General features: G+C 28.3%; 1 protein-coding gene across 1 annotated transcript; it reads left to right on the top strand.

Moving 5' to 3' along the window:
- Positions 1–12345: 12345 nt before the first annotated feature.
- Positions 12346–20035, top strand: DDI1 (ubiquitin family protein). Its single transcript, XM_068639057.2, has 16 exons — positions 12346–12627; positions 12716–12748; positions 13097–13239; positions 13911–14019; positions 14260–14376; positions 14555–14620; positions 15756–15818; positions 15921–15965; positions 16117–16178; positions 16995–17088; positions 17726–17818; positions 17906–17975; positions 18111–18169; positions 18841–18886; positions 19214–19233; positions 19682–20035. The coding sequence occupies exons 1-16, from the start codon at positions 12562–12564 to the stop codon at positions 19808–19810; spliced, it is 1215 nt and encodes a 404-aa protein (XP_068495158.1). The 5' UTR covers positions 12346–12561; the 3' UTR covers positions 19811–20035.
- The last annotated feature ends 1123 nt before the right edge of the window (positions 20036–21158 follow it).

Genomic DNA, 21158 nt, shown 5'->3' with positions numbered 1-21158 from the left:
GAATTTCATTGAAAATGTACCTATGTTCATTTTCTGTCCAGTGCACGTATTGCTTGTGATGTGACTTCAATACGGGAGGTGTTGAGTGATTTGAATAGTTAGGCATTTGAACCCAACCAGACGGGACATGTTCGGATATAATAGTGTTTGGTGATATGGCAGAAACATGGGTGGCAAGAACTTTGGAAGAAGTAGGTGCTTGATTGTAACAAGACACATCAGGGGAAATAGGTTGAATGGTAGGTGTAGGAAACTCAGAAGCAGGTTCCCCATTATCCTTAAATGGTGTAGATTGATAAGGTGAAACATTTGATATAGAGACTCTACTTGCTCCAACACAAACCTTTATAGAAGAAGTAATTAATTTAGTCATAAAAATATTAAATTAAGTATCATAATTTAAGAAACTACAAAATTTTACTTTCGAAATTAAAAATATTTGGCATGATGAAAATGTTTTAGCTCTACAAGATTTTAAAAAAATATATATAATATTTATGTTACCAACTTTCACATTATCTAATAATGATGTATATTATTATTTTAATTCAAAAGTATTTTTTACTTTTATTTTTATCATTTGAATATAATATTTTATTATTAATAGGTTACTAAATTGTTATTTAATAAAATGTGTGTTCTAAATGATTATAATTCAATTTAAAATTCAAAATATTTAATTTTTCTTGTTTTGTTAAAGTTTTAAAAAATAACATTCACTCTTAAGTGTTTTTTTTTTAAATTTAATTTTTTGCAAGATTGTTTATGAGAAGAAAGTGAAAATCTCAGTTTTCTTACTTGTTAAATTTTTAAATGCGATTAATATATTATATTACTTTATTAAATCATTTAACTCGAGAAATGATAAAAAACTATGATAAAAATATGACCTAATAATAATTGTATGCGAGTAGTTGTTATGATTAATTAAAAAAATTATATAAATAATTAAAATAAGAGGACTTCAAAGTATTAAATAAAATTGGAAAATTATTAACAATAGAAAAAAAATATCCTATTGAAAAAATTGTTAAAACTCCATGTTTAAACCTTAAATTCAAAAAAGATATAAAGAAGAATTTAAATTCAAGAAGATATAAAGAAGATTTTAAATTCACGAAGATATAAAGAAGAATTTAAATTAAAAAAAGATAACAAAAAATTTAAATTCAGGAAGATATAAAGAATAATTTAAATTCAAAAAAGATATAAAAAAGAATTTATAAATATAAAATACCTCATTGCTAGTACAAATCATTTCATGATCCGTCAAGCTAAACATCTCACTGATATCATCATCAGTCGTAGAAACGACGTCATCGTCTCTTTTCCACTCATGGGTTGTTCCCAAAATCCTATCGATTTCATCCTCAATGGAAGTAAAAATATTATTATCATTATTGATTTCACAATCCAATGTAGAAATGAAATCATTGTTTTGGTTAGTCATTATTCTTCTCTCTTTTTCAATCAAGAATCACTTAAACTCAATATGATTTTTGTTCTCTGTTATACTCTCTTCTTCTTTGAAATGTGTTTTCTTATCACACTCTTCTTCTGTTTATAAGAAATGAAATAGTTGAAATGAAAAGAAGATTTTAAAAATATTTATTCTGTTACAATTAAACAATTTTAATTAATGTCATGGACTTAGCCCAGTTTCATTCGTAAGCCTGGTGGATAATAATTAAAATAGAGAAAATAATAAATTTGATCGTATATTAATATAAAGTTGTTAGTTAAATATATATATCAATATATTACGCTGTTAGAATAAATATATGTGAATATATACCAGAGTATTTGGTTAAATAAATATATTTTATCTTCAAATTTATTCAAAATGTTTTATTTATTTTATCTTAAATTCATTCAAATAGACGATGAAAAACTAAAATACCAATTTACTTAAGATGTAGTTTATTCCAACCACGTTTAACTTAAAATATATGGGGAAATAAAATTTATTATTATTAATTTTTATAAATGATTAATTAATAATAATTTATAAATATGTAACAATTTATTTATTTAATATAAATCTATAACTCTATAGTAATTAATAACAATATGCAGTTTTGTAATTTTTTTTGTGTGTACATTTAAATTATTTTGCTTTTCATAATCTAATAAATATTTCATCTACATAATGAAAATGTAGTTACTATAAAAAAAAACTTGACACTGGCGTTAGCTTTTTTTGTAATAATAAATAAATAAATGAAACTCAATTTCGTAATCCGTCCATACCTTCTTGTTCTGATAACTTGTGAATTCTAAAGAAATTGGCCCGTCTGATACCGTATAATTTTTTGTTCCGCTTCATTAAATTATGTTTCAATTGTATATTTCTATTCTTTCCAAAGTAAGTTTTATGTTTAGTTATAGTTATTGTCGATGGGCAAGCCTTGCGGGTCCCTAAAAAACACAAGGCGGGTTCACTAATCTAGTCCACTCAATCGCTTAGGCTCACCTCGCATAATTCGTAATCCACACGCGCCAACAACGGGAAGGGACGGCTTGGTCTGCTAGCCTGCATAAATAAATAAAAAAATATTATTTTATTTTTCCTTAAAACAAAAATCACACCTCACTCACTAATTATTGCATTGTGACATTTATTTTATTTTATTTAAAAATTTGAATTTAATGCACTAAAAAATGAATATTTTATTTTAATCATATAAGAGGGTTAATATTAATAGTGATAGTAAATTTATTTTTAAGTGAACTTATATTTAAAATTTATGAATAAAAACAAATATAAAAAAGAGAGTTCAATAAGATAGTTGTTAAAAAAATAGTCATCTTCATTCAAATATTTTATAGCAAAAGTTTGATAAGATATTCTAATACATTTACATACACATATAGGAAAAATAATCAAGCTTTCTAACAACACTCATACTTGAATTCATATTTTTATATTATTTGAATAAATTGAGAAAGAGATAAAATTTTAATTTTTCAGCAGCAAAAATAGATTTTCTTATAACTAATAAAATTATGATTTTAAAAAAATATTTTTCTTATGCGGGCTGGCCCACGGGCCACCTCTTATGCGGGATAGGTTCGCGAGCCAACTTGTGAATGAGTCTGCACCTCCTTGCGCAGGGCGGGCCAGCCTGCAATGTCACCCCCAATTTTCAATTGCCAATAACAATGCATTGATACAAATGCGGTTGTTTCATTCATAGCAGAATGTTTGCTAAGATGTTTTTCAACCATTCAGCTTCGCTATCAACCATTACGAGAGCAACAAACACTTGCACAAAATGTATAAACAATGACTATTTATTTATTGCGGTTTTAGGTCAGTCGTTGTCATTCAAAACGCGATGCCATTTTTAAAATTAACTTCATTTACGAATGCAGTTATTTGTAATAGTCACATTCTTAAATCATTTTTACTCTAATTCTAAAGTGTGCCACTTACGCTTTCATGTTTTCAAAACGTTTATTCTCTGATGTTCCTCTTTTCTTTTGCGAGTTTCATTGGGTTCTCATGCCATTTTAAGTTTGTTTCGATCCGCTCTCTTTCTTCTTCACCAATGGTTTATAAATTTTTTCGTTTCACTTATTTGTTTGTTTTCTTGCATTGGCGAAGAGTTCTCTGCGCTTCATTTTTTCTATTGTTTTTGCTTTCGTGCTTCTTCTCATCTTCTTCGAGCCTTCGTTGTCTTCTTTGTGTCATTGTAAGTTTGTTTCGAGTTCTCTTTCTTTATCACCACTGGTTTACATGTTTTTTTTTCCATTTCTCTTATCTCTTTGTTTTCTTGTATTGAAGAAGGTCACCATTGCTTCATTGCCTGTTGTTTGAGTTTTTGTTATGCCGTAATTGTTTGCCTGACGGATCTCCAAGTAACTACATCACCCCAAGTGTAAACACATAACCACTAGTGGATTTTTTCACTTCTGAATCAGAGATCCAATTAGCATTATTGTACCTTCTACCACAGTGGGAAATCTACTATACTCAATAACATAATCCATTGTACCTCTCAAGTATTTCTTAAGTCTTAAAAGCGCATCCCAATGATCCTTATGTTTAATTAAATACACTTTGGTGTATCTATAAAAATCATTTATAAATGTTACAAAATAATTTTTACAACCTCTAAACATTGTTTGTTTTAAATAAGCAAGATCGATATGAATTAAACTCACCCAAAAGTTCAATTTGACGTTTTACAAAATGAAATATTTTCTTCATTATTTTAGATTCTACACGTATATCACATTTACTACTTTGTTTGTCATGCATGTTGATTAATCCTAATCATTTTAATTTCGTAACCTACGAATAATCCGCATGTTCTAATCTAGCATGTCACACATCATACAAATCAATAATATAAGCAGAAGATCCATATTCATTAGCTATTAATGATGTGACACACAATAATGATGCTGGTAGTTTATACACGTGGACTTAACGAGAATAGAGATTGAGAAACTGAAGAAAAATAAAGAATAGAAACAAAAGCTTTGTAGCTATTATCCATGTAACAAAGCAACTTTTTATTCAGTGAAGCAAAATAAGGTAAAAAAAGTATAGAAGAGTTTAAAACTCCATCTAAAACGTTATTCTCAAGGTTTTGCTGTGTAGCACTGTCTCTGAATCACTTGGGAAATTAATGCTCTTTTTGTTTTCGAGATAAAGTTTTGCGAGAGAAGAAAACACAAAGTTTAATAAATAAAAAATTATTTAAAAATAAAAAACGAGGTAAAACATTTTTGGGTTTTTTTTTCGTATAGGTGTAAAGATTTATATAGATTTTATTATATATACTATATTTAAGTTTATATTTTCATATTATTAATTTATTAATATTTATATTACAATAAAATAAATATAATTAATTGTATAATAGAATATAATAAGTTATAAATTATAAATTTGAGAAATAACAATTATAATAAATAATTAAAATAATTATAAGGAATAAACAATAATTAATAATAATAATAAATATAGTTATTTATATAATATTATTATTAATTATAAAAATAAATATATAAATTTTTTTTATTAATCATATATTTTTGAAGTAAGGATAAATTTGTAAATCTACATTTTACACATTTTAAAAAAATTATAAATTTTCACACAACTATCACATTAATAAACAAAAAAATTAATAAATTTTTCACAAATCTAATCTAACATACCATAATCCAAACAACCTCACTTTTCTTTTAAATCACTCCAAATTCACTTACTCAAATCTCCTCCCCAATCTAAACTTATTATAAGAAATAATTTCAACCGTCTAATTCACTCACACTACTAGTGATTATTTTAGTATCTCATAATCTGATGATAAAACAAATTCTGATTTTTTTACTAAAATTTATTATTATTAATTGTTATAAATGATTAATTAATAATAATTTATAAATATGTAACAATTTATTTATTTAATATAAATCTATAACTCTATAGTAATTAATAACAATATGCAGTTTTGTAATTTTTTGGTGTGTAAATTTTAATTATTTTGCTTTTCATAATCTAATAAATATTTCATCTACATAATGAAAATGTAGTTACTATAAAAAAAAACTTGACACTGGCGTTAGTTTTTTTTTTCTAATAATAAATAAATAAATGAAACTCAATTTCGTAATCCATCTATACCTTCTCGTTCTCATAATTCGTGAATTCTAAAGAAATTGGCCCGTCTGATACCGTATAATTTTTTGTTCTGCTTCATTAAATTATGTTTCAACTGTATATGTCTATTCTTTCCATGGTAAGTTTTATGTTTAGTTATAGTTATTGTCGATGGGCAAGCCTTGCGGGTCAGCCTGCAACCCGCTACTAAAAAACGCGAGACGGGTTCACTAATCTAGTCCACTCAATCGCTTAGGCTCACCTCGCATAATTCGTTATCCACACGCGCAAACAATGGGAAGGGACGACTTGGTCCGCTAGCCTGCATAAATAAATAAATAAATATTATTTTATTTTTTCCTAAAACAAAAATCATACCTCACTCACTAATTATTGCAGTGTGACATTTATTTTATTTTATTTAAAAATTTGAATTTAATGCACTAAAAAAAGAAATATTTTATTTTAATCATATAAGAGGGTTAATATAAATAGTGATAGTGAATTTATTTTTAAGTAAACTTGTATTTAAAATTTATGAATAAAAACAAATATAAAAAAAAGATTTCAATAAGATAGTCGTTAAAAAAAGACATTTACATACACATATAGGAAAAATAATCAAGCTTTCTAACAACTCATACTTAAATTCATATTTTTATCTTATTTGAATAAATTTAGAAAGAGATAAAATTTTATTTTTTCTGCAGCAAAAATAGATTTTCTTAAAAACTAATAAACTTATGATTTTAAAAAAAATATTTTTCTTATGCGGGCTGGCCCACGGGCTACCTCTTATGTGGGACAGGTTCGCGAGCCAACCTGTGAAATGAGTCTGTACTCCTTGCGCAGGGCAGGCCAAATGCAGGGCGGGCCAACCTCTAATGTCACCCCCAATTTTCAATTGTCAATAACAATGCATTGATACAAATGTGATTGTTTCATTCATAACAGAATGTTTGCTAAGATGTTTTTCAACCATTCTGCTTCACTATCAACCATTTAGAGAGCAACAAACACTTGCACAAAATGTATAAACAATGACTATTTATTTATTGTGGTTTTAGGTTAGTCGTTGTCATTCAAAACGCGGTGACATTTTTTAAATTAACTTCATTTACGAATGCGGTTATTTGTAATAGTCACCTTCTTAAATCATTTTTTACTCTAATTCTAAAGCGCGCCACTTACGCTTTCATGTTTTCAAAACGTTTATTCTCTGGTGTTCCTCTTTTCTTCTGTGAGTTTCATTGTGTTCTCGTGCCATTTTAAGTTCGTTTCGATCCGCTCTCTTTCTTCTTCACCAATGGTTTATAAATTTTTTCATTTAACATATTTGTTTGTTTTCTTGCATTGGCGAAGGGTTCTTTGCGCTTCATTTTCTCTTTTGTTTATGCTCTCGTGCTTCTTCTCATCTTCTTCGAGCCTTCATTGTCTTCTTTGTGTCATTGTAAGTTTGTTTCGAGTTCTCTTTCTTTATCACCATTGGTTTACATGTTTTTTTTTTCCATTTCTCTTATCTCTTTGTTTTCTTGTATTGAAGAAGGTCACCATTGCTTCATTGCCTGTTGTTTGAGTTTTTGTTATGCCGTAATTGTTTGCCTGACGGATCTCCAAGTAACTACATCACCCCAAGTGTAAACACATAACCACTAGTGGATTTTTTCACTTCTGAATCAGAGATCCAATTAGCATTATTGTACCTTCTACCACAGTGGGAAATCTACTATTCTCAATGACATAATCCATTGTACCTCTCAAGTATTTCTTAAGTCTTAAAAGCGCATCCCAATGATCCTTATGTTTAATTAAATACACTTTGGTGTATCTAGAAAAATCATTTATAAATGTTACAAAATAATTTTTACAACCTCTAAACATTGTTTGTTTTAAATCAACAAGATCGATATGAATTAAACCCACCCAAAAGTTCAATTTGACGTCTTACAAAATGAAATATTTTCTTCATTATTCACATATATCACATTTACTACTTTGTTTGTCATGCATGTTGATTAATCCTAATCATTTTAATTTCGTAACCTACGAATAATTTGCATGTTCTAATTTAACATGTCACACATCATACAAATCAATAATATAAGTAGAAGATCCATATTCATTAACTATTAATGATGTGACACACAATGATGATGGTAGTAGTTTATACACGTGGACAGAACGAAACTAGAGAGTGAGTAACTATTATGCTTGTAGATGAGTAAATTGAATGAATTTGAAAGTGATGAGTAAAGAAATTACAATGATGATGTTCTTCTCAGCAAGTGGGGTTTTGCTGTGTAGCACTGTCTCTGAATCACTTGGGAAATTAATGCTCTGTTTGTTTTCGAGATAAAGTTTTGCGAGAGAAGAATGCACAAAGTTTAATAAATAAAAAATTATTTAAAAACAAAAAACGAGGTAAAACATTTTTGGGTTTTTTTTTCGTATAGGTGTGAAGATTTATATATATATTATTATATATACTATATTTAAGTTTATATTTTCATATTATTAATTTATTAATATTTATATTACAATAAAATAAATATAATTAATTGTATAATAGAATATAATAAGTTATAAATTATAAATTTGTGAAATAACAATTATAATAAATAATTAAAATAATTACAAGAAATAAACAATAATTAATAATAATAATAAATATAGTTATTTATATAATATTATTATTAATTATAAAAATAAATATATAATTTTTTTTATTAATCATATATTTTTGAAGTAAGGATAAATTTGTAAATCTACATTTTACACATTTTTAAAAAATTATAAATTTTCACACAACTATCACATCAATCACAAAATTTAATAAATTTTTCACAAATCTACTCTAACATACCACAATCCAAACAACCTCACTTTTCTTTCAAATCACTCCAAATTCACTTACTCAAATCTCCTCCTCAATCTAAACTTATTATAAGAAATAATTTCAACCGTCTAATTCACTCACACTACTAGTGATTATTTTAGTATCTCATAATCTGGTGATAAAACAAATTCTGATTTTTTTACTAAAATAAGGTAATTTCATATATTAATTATCGAAATAAATAAAATTTTAAAAAATCATCAAAATAGTCAGTCAGGTCAAGTTAACATGATTTAAAAAAAATATATGTCAAAATACAACTTAATATAATTATAATTAAATTTCAACATATAAATGGTATTAGTATTAGTTCAAATCTGATTAAGTTGTGTCAAGCTGACACAAACATTTCAATATTTTTTAAAATTTTATCAATTTTGGTAATTAACTTGTAAAATTACTTTAACTATAAAAAATCACAAATTCTTATCGGACACTTAGAAATGTATTTTAAAATAAAGTAGACTTGAGATCAGAAATTATGAGGAGGAAAGATGGTAAAACTACATATTTAATACTATAAAAACTTGATTTTGTTTTAGTTACCATAATAAGAGGTAGTTAGCCACTTAACTAGCCTCTGTTACGGTAAAATTTGAATCATCTCCTGTTAATTTTAGAATGTAAAATATATATTCTGAAATTTATGAGGTGTGAAAAAAAATGATAGGTGCAAGAAGAAAATCTCTTTACTGAGAGATAAAACATGGATCACTTGAAACTATTGAGCATGAACCGTAAACTTTACAAATCGACATCGGCCTAGACCCGTACGAATTGACATCGGGTCAGGCCCGTACGACTTGACATCGGTCCGAGCCCACTCAGATCGACATCGGCTCGAGCCCTCTCGGATCGACATTGGCCCGGGTCCGCTCGGCTCAACATCGGTCTGGGTCCGCTCGGCGTGACAACGGCCCGGGCTCATACCGACTCGATTCGACTTGGGTCCGGACGACTCAACTTGACGTGGACTTGGGCTGACTTTGCTCTTCCTGGGTCTGGATTGTCTTGGCTCAACCTGGATCGGGCCATGTCAAAATCCAACCCAAAATGCAATTTGGATAATCAAAAAATGTATCCAATCCATATCTAATCTATATCCAATTAATGGATTGGATTTAAAATCCAAAAATATGGATTTGGATTTGAGGTAAATCCATTTAAATGGATTAAAACTAATTTGGATTTGAATCATTATGGATTGGATTTTGTAATTTGGATTTTTTGCCCACCCTTACTCGTAAGACACGTATCGGTGAAATGTCAAATTCAAAAAAAATTATTGGATTTCTGACAATTATAGCACAATTTTAACCTACTTTTAAAAATAAATAAAAAACATTAATTTTTTAAAAACTCAAATTTATTGTATAAATTTTTATTATGATTATAAAAATAAGGAACAAATCCTTTTGAACCAACCATAAGAAATATCTTTATATTAAAAAAAAAACTAAAACATACTTGTGCATATAAATTTTTGTCGATTTATATAGTTCATAATTTTATAATATATAGATAGATCCGTGTCACACATTTTATAAATTATACATATTTTCGTGTCTGTGTTGTATCAGTGTCTGTGCTTTGTTCTTGGTAATTTATTAGCGGTATTTTTATTGCCACTTTTTTTTCAAATATTAAAACAATTAATTTTAAAATTATAAAAATCAAATTAATGCTAAAGCAAACAAATTGGAATGGTGCATATAATTGAAATGTATATGTAAACCCTTTTACAATTGAATTTAATTTGAGAATTTACAAACAAATTTACAATCACCTTATTTACTCGTAAAATCACACTCTTTTAGTTTTCAAATAAATATTTATCTACCTTATTTCTTTAACTAAATGAAACCAAGAATTGATCAACTAACATACATATTTCTAAGATAACTAATATCACTTTAATAATAAAAAGTATTCACAATACTTTATTCATAAATTCTTAAGAAAGCTAAAAATTATTATAAACTGCTAAGAGAAAGATATATTATACATTTCCATAAGTAACTATTATTAAGACTAAATTAAATTTTGCATGTCTAAGTTTTGTAATTGTTATAATATTTGTGTCTTGTATATTAATTGTGTAGTTGAATATCTCAACTTTAATCTTATTTACAAGTTCTTTTGTTTCTACATTTTATTTAAATGACAATTAAAAATAACATGATAATTGTCAAAAATGGTAACACGATGATTACACAATAATTGATGAAACACCAATGTCACAATTGATATGCACTAATAGGACTTCATCAATTTTATTAACAACTTCAAATAAGTCACTAAAGTATTGTGAAGATTTTTACTGATGATTTTAATTTTTTCACTTTTATTTTATTTTTAACTCTTTTCCTTTTCATCACACATCTATTAATGATAAATTTTATATAAATCATTGTATGATCTACCCTTTTCAACAACTTTTGAATAATGGAATTTATTAAAACTCCACTATTTAAGTTAGGAGAAGGTGTGAACATTAAAAGAAATATAATAGCTTGAATAAAGTAAATGTTGGATTCTCTTATTCAGTTGTTTTATTTGCACTGTTAAATGGGGTGACACATTTATCTCAATAAAAATTGTTTTATCTGATTATCTAGTTGAGGTTCTGTACAAATATTTTTAGAATTGTGAAATTTTAAAAAATATATAAATGAATATTACTTTTAGAATTAAATATGTTTTTTTAAATTGGTTTTCGTGACTGTTTTAAACTTTAGATAATTCATATAGTTGTATAAAAATTATTGTAATCAATTATTTTATATGTGTAATGATTATTAATTTTTTTTAAATTATTTTTTTTTCAAAATTTATTGATATTTTGATTTTAGACACTAATGTCCACCTAGTATTTTTTTCAATTTCAAATTAAATTAATTTTAAATATAAAAAATAATAATTATCATACTATAAATATGGGATAAAATTTGATACAAAGAAAAAAGTAATTTCATTAACATATTTAATTCTTATTTTTATAATATTCTGCACTCTTTTTTCTAGTTATATCTTATCAAATCTATTATTAAGAATCATACTAAATATAATAACTATAACAATGAATCCTGATAATTGCTTGGTTAGTTATCGTTATATCCTGATTATTTTTTTCTAAAAAGATGTTAATTAACAGAAATTTGAAAATATAATATACACAGTGGAGTTTTTTTTTTTTAAAAAAACAAACATTAGTTAAATTTTTAAATATAAATGATTTTTCTTGACACGATTCCTAAAATAACGATTGCACAAAAGTAATTTCTATACATATATATATATATATAGTAGAGATAATCTTATTCAAATAAAATGAAATACTAAATAAAAAGATAACTATACAAAAAAATTAAATTTTTGTTTGGTTCAGTGTAAAATTATCATTATTTTGTGTGTATACAGTATATGATTTCTGAATTTTATTCAAATTCCTCACTATTATACTAGATTTAGTGAACATAACTTACTAGTATTATGTGGGTTTTGTTTTCTTAACATATTATAAATAAATATTTTTGAGTATATAAATTATACTTTTAGTCATGATAATTTTTTTTATTTAATTCTTAACAATTTATTTTAAAGAATATTTAATTCAATTAAGAAATAAAAACGAAAACAGTAGATTAAAATAAGTAAGATATTAATTACAGTTTCTAAAAGACATGATGGTGAAGAATTACAAACAAAATAAATTATCAACAAGGATTAATTTCTTAAAATATTTTTATTAATAAATTTCTAATGTGAATGACACTTATCTTCCTCTTCAACAGAATTATATCTTATATCTATATATTTGTTGCAAATATTTAAGATTTTCTTAGTTGAGAAGTCACCAGTGAAACCAAACCTCCTCAGCAAGTCACAGACCTTAAAAGGCAGCATAGGAGTCTTCCAACAGTCTTGTTTTCTGTACCTAATCTCCCATCCAAACCTCTCTCTCCCTCGTACCCAACAACAACAAAATCGTTCTCACCAAATCTAGAGAGTGAGAAAGAGAGAGAGAAACGGTTGAATTAAATTGAAGATGAAGATCACTGTCATGACTGCTGATGAGCAAATTCTCACATTGGATGTGGATCCCCAAGAATCTGTACTTATCAAAGATTCTTCCTTTGCTTTTCTATTCATTTTTCTCTTTATCACATCACTGTTTTTCATTCCATTTTCCCTTTGGGTAGGTGGAGAACGTCAAAGCATTGCTCGAGGTTGAGGTGAGTTTTTTTGGTTCTTCTCCACTACCCATCACTTTTTTACCTTGAAAGTTTATTTTTTTGCTTGAAAAAAGTTAACTTTGTTTCGATTTTCTTTTTGTGAATCTTGATGAGGGCATTTGGGAAACACCGTTTTCCGTTGGAATTATGGGTTGTACGGTTTTTCATTATTTGACTACCCAGAAACATAACCCATGTGATAGTTTGTTTGATGATGTTGGTGGTAGATTCATGCGTCTTTTGTTAAATTGGTGATGTTAGATCTTGTTTGGCTAATTTGTGTGTGTTGTTTCTGTGATTGGATTTCTTATTGTTTTTGTTTGATGCTAAATTTTTGCATATGAGAAGACTAGTGTGGCTCTTCAACAACAACAGCTTCTGTTCAATGGGAAGGAGGTGAGAAATTCTGAGAAGTTGAGTGCTCTCGGTGTTAAGGATGATGATTTGCTGATGATGGTGTCTGGCGCTGGGGCCGCCTCCGCGGCTTCTAGGTATGACCTTTCATTTTTGTTAAAAGCACTGTTATGAGATAATCTGGGGACTATTACATGATAGAAATTTAGAATTTGAAGAACTGTGAAATTCAATGTGACCTGACTATGATTGTGTATTTATCTTGGTTTGATAATTTGATATTTCACAAGTGATATAATTTGTGGAGTCTGACAATTTTTGTTCAGTGATAGGACAAAATTTGGGTTGTAGTCAGCTTACTCCATTCTTCATCCATTTTGACTAGAGTCTAGAGTCTAATCATGTCTCTGCCCTAACATTTTATTCACTGATGTGTTGTTGCATAAACTAAAGTAGAGTGTCATTTGTAAAAGTATGGTTTTATGGATAAACATAGCGTGGAAGATCATTGGTGGGTGGGTATACCACTTGAAAGGAGACTTACTAGTCTTTGAGACTAGAAACTATTTCTACAATTGGGTATATTTCTCTCATTTGATCACTATTCTTGTGGTATGGATAATTAATGTGAAAATAGTAAAAAAATGATGAGATGATCCATTCCATGCTATAGAATTGTCGGGTTGTCAACTCATGATGCATGTCTCTTGACTTTTAATGTTATATATTCTATGTGAACTTTTGTTTCATTGAAATGTAATGTACACTATCTTAATATACTTATTGTAATAAATTTAAATTATTTCAGTGGGTCTACCAATGATTTGAGTTTGAATACTGATGGTTCGGCTGTCAACCCTAGTGCTTTCCAGCAGCACATAAGACGAGATTCTAATTTGATGGGTCAGCTCTTTCAGGTAAGCTATGTTTGTTTTATTTCTTAGTAATCACATATCTAGATCTGGTGTATGTACATGATATGCTATTCCATGCTTACTAAATTTTTTTTTGAACTTTCCTGTCAATTAGCGGTTTATATGTAAATCAGTTTAACAATTTCATATTCTGGTTTTTTCAATCACATTTTTTATGTATATTTTGGTTCTTTTCTTTTGTGATTGGCTATATTATAACATTCTTTATAATGGAAAATACAGAGTGATCCAGAGTTGGCACAAGCTATTTTAGGGAATGATCTGAATAGATTGCAAGAAGTTTTGCGATTGCGTCATCACCAAAGAGATGAATTAAAGCGTCAGAAAGAAGAAGAACTTGTAAGTAGGCTGTATGACCATTATTGTTTCTTTACATGTCAAGGGTTTAAGTTCAATTGTATCATGACAAGATGCGTTGCTTCTAATCCTTTGGAGTTGTTCAATTTTATTCCTTGTGCTTTGCCATCTCTCTGTTAGAATACTTAGCTCCAAAGTTTATTTGACTTCTTTTTTGCAGGCTCTTCTCTATGCTGATCCTTTTGATGTTGAAGCACAAAAGAAGATTGAAGCTGCTATCCGGCAGGTCAGTATTTTTTTAATTAGAGATAAAACAACTCAAGTCTGTTGTAGATTGACTTTTGACATATGCTTTCACTATACCAATAGGACATCAATTTCCAATTGTGTTTGGAATTTTTCCAGGCACTACTGGATGTGTTAATTTAGTTATGCATTTGGTTTAGCTTAAATTTGGAAAAATAATCTGTCCTTTTTCAGAAGCTCTCTTAGGAAGCTGCAAAATGAAACACTATTATTTCCTCAAAATAAAGCAATTCAAATCCACACTAACTAACAATATGCTTGTTTATAGACAAATATGGTGGAAAGAGTCATAGTGGGTGAAAATAAAATAGACAAGTATTTCACTGTTTTGGTTTAACAATGCATCTTTGAAGAAAATAACTAATGAAGCTGGGAACCATACGTGCAATTGCTTCTTAATGGAGATGAAACTTTCATATGGCATTGAGAAAGAAAAAATGTGAAGAAGACCAATTTTCCCCACCTCTATATCCCTTTTCACTTTTTGTTTCTCCATTTTTTTTCCTTTTTACTTCCTCTGCTTCCTGCCTTCTTTTCAATTGCTTCTTCACTTGGTTTCTCTACAACTCCACATACACCCCTCCTCTTACCACCATATTTCTTGCACCTTGCACTTCTTTCTACACCGGGGCTTGCTCCAATTGCTTCACTGAGGGGGCAGTTTTTGCCACTGCACTAAACCACTATGCTATATTGCACAACATATATCCCTGTTCAAATGAATCGATTATAATATTGTGGATTTGTCAATCAATTAGCAATCAAGTTCATTGATTTTAGTTTTATTATATTAATACTTTAGCGCTTTAAATAAATTGCTGTAGGGGTAAACATATCTTGATATATAATTTCTTTGTCTCATGAATCATTAATTAACCAGTTTGTTTATGACAAGTTCTTGGCTAAAGACTAACTATACCTTGTCAAATTAAATTTGTGCTTGTTTATGCTGTGTGCAGTTGACAAATATTTAGTTATTCTCAGTTTGTATCAGATTACCATGTTATGTGCAATCTATTACTTTTCGTTAAATGCATTGTTTGTAATCATGATCTTGTCTTAGGATCCCCTCTTCCTGGTTAACAATATCATGTTTGGTCTGTCTATTTTTTCAGAAAGGGATTGATGAAAATTGGGCAGCTGCATTAGAACATAATCCTGAAGCTTTTGCTAGAGTGGTACGTATGATTCTTTGGCAGTTGTATTTTCAATGCTAGAAGCTTTTTTTGTTTATTGTAAATAATTTCATAATAATGTTGACTTTTTATGGAATATTTCAGGTTATGTTGTATGTTGATATGGAGGTTAATGGTGTCCCATTGAAGGTGAGTGATTTGTCACAATTAATAATTTTTTTTTCAACTTTTTGTTCAAACTACACAGAATATAATATGCTTTCTTTTAGTTTGTTGATTTCAATTTTTAATGGTTATATGAAATGGAACATGCATTAATTAGATTCTCACTTTGTTTCAGGCATTTGTTGATAGTGGAGCTCAGTCTACCATTATATCAAAAAGCTGTGCTGAGCGTTGTGGGTATGATAAATTTGTTTGACTGAAATTTGCTTTCAAGGCATCTATGATACCATATGATGATTAAATTTTATTCGTAGCTCATCTGCTTCCCTGTGAATTTACTCATACATATCTTGATAGATATGCTATTGAGGAAGTAAAATTCATCTTAATTGGTTGTGGATGGAGATTATACATTCTTGAATGGGATGAATATTTTCCACCGATACTGATAGGTATATGTATTGTTTTATATATTAGTAAATCCTAAGTAAGAAATACAGTTCAGATTTATTCCCTTCTTTCAAGTTTTCTTTTCAGCATACATAAATCAGGTTGTTTAGGAAAAGGAATGAAAATAGGAAGAGGGCAGGAATGTAAGGAATATTGTGTGTATAATCATATATTTGTTTTTCGTACAGAACAGAAGAGCATGAAGTATAAACCCGTCTGTAGGTGCAAGATAAGTCCCTGAATGACTTTAGGGAAGACTAGTGTTGCTTAAATATGACAGTAGGTGGTTAAATGTGGAAGAGAGAAGTTAAATATTTTTTCTGATTATGGTTTTATGCATTTTGAGTCTCAACAAACTCTTCTTGTATACATCTTGGCCTTCCTATTTTCTGATATAATTTCAAGTCCCTATAAAATTGCGTTCTTTTTGAATTTCATCTCCAAACTGTTCTTAGTTTGTGAGCCTTTAAGGTTCTCTCACTCTCTGTTTTGATAGGCTGTTGAAATGAATGATGTGTTCCTATTCCCATGTATTTATAGAAATTACTTATACACAAGTTGTCAGATTGAAGATGTGATTTTTTTTACCGGTCATGTTTCCAGATTGCTGAGACTTTTAGATCAGCGATACAGAGGGATTGCTCATGGAGTTGGCCAGTCAGAAATATTGGGTCGTATACATGTAGCTCCAATCAAGGTATTAACAGATCTTGTGGATAATTTTGTGTTGCTGAAGTTGTGGGTATCTTATTGCATACTGGCTGGTATTGGTAGATGATCTTATCTATGAGGATATCTAATTTTGACATCAATTATACTGGGTATTGCATTTTTTCATTAGGTAGCAAATATAACTGAAATATAAAGCTAGTATTGTTTGGTATTATACGCTGGTTCAAATTGTATTGAGGTATTGCTGAGAAGGATCTTTGTTGTTTGTGATTTAAATTTTAGCAATGGTAGGTATCTCTTTCTGCCTTCTTTCACCATGTGACTGTCATGTTTCATTCATTTTAATATGATTTTCATAAGGGTTAAATGATTGGAGAAACGAGATGCAATTTAGTCATGAGCAAGTGCCAATTTCTCCCAGTTTTCTTATGTGACAAGTGTCTACATTATTGTTTTGATGACATCTCTCCTCAGTCCTCACATGTCAATGATGCAGCGATTGTTGGCTTCCTCTATGAAGCAATCTTTCCAATTCCAGTTTAATCCTTTGAGATTGATTTAATTTTATATTACATTGATATGATAACCATTCTCTTAAATTATTTTCTTGTCCATGTTATGTTTTATTCTTATTTTTATCTTGTGTATGTATTTTCCATTAGATTGGGAGTATATTTTACCCATGCTCATTCTTGGTGCTGGACTCTCCCAATATGGAGTTTCTCTTTGGACTGGATATGCTCCGAAAACACCAGGTACCATTCTCAGTTGCACTCTCTGATATCATGCTTTCAGTAGTTACTCTAAGCTGCCATTCTTATAGCTGAGGATCTTGTCTGCAGTGTATAATTGATTTGAAAGAAAGTGTTATGCGAGTTGGAGGAGGAGAAGTTTCTGTGCCATTTTTACAAGGTTAGTTTCCTAATCTGTGAATTTTAGAGTTGACTACTTTTTATCCTTATATGTTTGCATAGTTCTCTTTTCAACTCAATCCTTCACAGATTATATATAAATATATGTGCTGAGCATATTGGTTGTCATTTTCAGAGAAAGATTTACCATCTCGGTTTTTAGACGAGGAGAGAGCTTCTGGCTCTGGTGGTCAAGTAAGTATACTTTTGATTATAAACTTTTTTTAATACGCAACCAAGTTAAAACTGCAATGCTTTAATCTGCTTCTAGGTATCTAAGGCTATCATTATTCGTAATGTTTTGATAATTATGTTATAGTATAGATCCTTCATAGCATATATGAAGGGTGAAAATATCCTTCGGCTGTGTATTTTTGGCACATTTTATATATCTTCTGGTTTCTAGGCCCAGGTGTTAGGTAGTATCCTTATTTTTTTTTTCCTGCAATCAAAAGTGGAGATGTTCAATAGTATTTTGGTTGTCCATCCTATAATTAAGTTCATATTACTACCCATATATCAAATTTCATATTTGCCAAGCTAATCAATGAAGCCAATGATTTCGATTAATGTGAACTGAAAATAAGTGATAAGTAGTCGAAAAATATGATTATTGACTGTTGTTCTTTATTGTTACTTGGTTATAATGTGAACTGAAAACATTGTTGGGTCCATTAGAAGTTCAAATCTGCAATTACCGCAGTCAATTGCACATGACATCTGCACACACTTTAAAACAAATAAGAGCAAAAGGTGTAAACAATCATACATGATCTTAAATTATTGTGGCTTTTCTTGATTGCTTTGTCATTTTGTTTTGATGAAGATAATGACAATTTTTTATGTGATGTTTGTCGTACACCCAGATTACATCAGGAAGCAATAATCCACCAACTGGAGGCCACCCTTCTGGTTAGTTCTACAGATTTTTTAAAAATTCTACAATGGTGGGAAAAGTCATTTTATTTAGAGCTTAAAATATGCAAAAATTTTCATTCTTGTATTTGTCCTGTTTCTGGGGTTCAATTGGCTATTTTGCAATCAAATTTTCACCCAAAGCAAGCTTTTTAAGTTTGCAAAATCTTTCCTTTTATGAAATGTTAATGAGGTAGTAATTTGTTTTGCAGTTGTCCATAAAATTAAGATCCTCTTACTTCCCGTATCAAATTTTTCATTTCCAAACTAATCAATAGAGCCAATGTCAACAACATACTTATTTTATTTGTACTTATTTTTCAGGAGGAGCTTCTAGTGACAAGGTATGCTTTCAAGTATCAATATTTCAGTTTTGTACTTTACCCTTTTTAACCCGTGTACTTGACTATGAATATGAACATCTGCTTTCATTCCCTTCACATGGAAGAATAGATTTCAATTAAACCCTCTAAATGGTTCCCTTTGGATTAATTAGTCATTCAATCAGTTTTTAATGATTTTTCCACCAAACATACCCTTTCATGTATTTATCCTTATAGGTATGTGCTGTATCTTTGAAAGATTAATTTAGTTAAGACCAAGTGGAGGATTTACTAAAAATACAATGCAAAATGTAGTGTGTATTATGTCAGTCAAGAACATGATAAACAATAAAGCAAAAAACTAATTAACAACATGCTTTGTATGGTTGAAAATAAGGTGAAAATGCAGTTAAGTGTTGAATCTTTGCTTTGTTGGATCATGTTTGATGTTTCTCTGATATGATTATAGGATTCTGAATTTGAAGCCAAAGTTGCAAAGCTTGTGGAGTTGGGATTTGGAAGAAATGCAGTTGTAGAAGCTCTGCAATTATTTAATGGCAATGAGGAACAGGCTGCTGGCTTTCTTTTCGGGGGATAGAGAGAACATTTGCTTTGGAAATTGATTGAACAATTTTTACTTGGTCAATTCAATTACAAATTCTAAAAACTAAATTGTGAATTGTTCATTCTGCATAGAATGTTTCTATTCAATTGGAGAACCATTTTATTGTCACTTAATGTGTTTATTATGTAACCTTTAACATGGGTATCATAATAAATTTTACAATAAGGAAATTCAAATACATCGAAATTATTTTTTGTATTTTAATGTTTTATTTTTGAACAATTTTGTATGAATAAGATAACTTAAAAAGATCTCTGTGATTTTTTCAGTCAAGATTATTTTTTGACAATTCTTTAAGAAGTTTTCTGGTTAATATTGGTAGGTTTATTTTAATCAACATGATGTCATTTGTAGGTGATGACGGCAATAATTATTTTAACTAATATTAATTAAGAATATTTTTAAGTCATTAATTTGGATTTTTTCAGTGATGTTATAGAAAATTCTAGTTTTGAAAATCCTACTCAATACATCCCTATAAAGACGTGGGAAGAGAGAATATAAAAAGTTTAAATTATTATTTTTTGGGTATAATTTAAAATTATCCCATTTAAAAAAAAACTTATATAAAATTTATAAAGTTTTCATTTCTTTAAAAAAAAGTTACCTAACCAATATATTTTATGATCAAGTATTTTAATTTTTGATGTTAGAAAATTTTGATGTTAGATATATAAAATGTTAAATTAATTATCTTTTATCAAAATATGGTGTCTACGTATAATATAGATATTCTCTGGTTGAATGTTACACTTAATAAATAACATATTAGACTATCTATATTTAAGATACTAATATTTTTTCATTTTAATATAGGATCCACATGTTGAGTTAGATAATAAATTTGTAAATATGAATTGAATTTTGGCATAGGTTTTCACATTGATATTCAAATTGGGACTTCCTTGCACTACAACATTTTTTTATTTTTAGTAACATTTTTACAGTTATGTTAAATTAATAAGTTTTAATTATAAATAAAATAAACATAATATTGTTACATTTTGTAAATAAATGTTACAATAAATCACTTTATAGAGATGCAATAGAGCTGACTTCATGACTGAGTTATGCATGCTAAAGAAAAGTTACTTCCCTATATTGCCAAAAGACATAATTTTCAGCTTTAAAAAAAAATGAACACTATTAGAAAAATATATATTTTAATATTTTTAAAAAAATCCTTATGAAATATTTATAAATTTTGCTGTCAATAATAATTTTAAAAAAATTATTACCAAATTTATTTCATTTTTATTTATTTATTTAAGTTTGTATATTAAAAGAATTTAGGAAGTTACCGGATCTTTAAATTTTATCA

Source organism: Phaseolus vulgaris, chromosome 6 (genome assembly GCF_051622355.1).
Source record: "Phaseolus vulgaris cultivar YP4 chromosome 6, ASM5162235v1, whole genome shotgun sequence".
Taxonomy (NCBI): Eukaryota; Viridiplantae; Streptophyta; class Magnoliopsida; order Fabales; family Fabaceae; genus Phaseolus; species Phaseolus vulgaris.
Note: the sequence above shows the minus strand (reverse complement) of the source record. Positions and strands in the feature narration are given on the sequence as shown.

Bases quoted from the DNA above. Each gene is read 5' to 3' on its own strand.
- DDI1 (XM_068639057.2), top strand. From the start codon at position 12,562: ATGAAGATCACTGTCATGACTGCTGATGAGCAAATTCTCACATTGGAT. The intron at 14,621-15,755 runs GTCAGTATTTTT...CTATTTTTTCAG, and splicing joins TTGAAGCTGCTATCCGGCAG to AAAGGGATTGATGAAAATTG. The intron at 18,887-19,213 runs GTTAGTTCTACA...CTTATTTTTCAG, and splicing joins AACTGGAGGCCACCCTTCTG to GAGGAGCTTCTAGTGACAAG.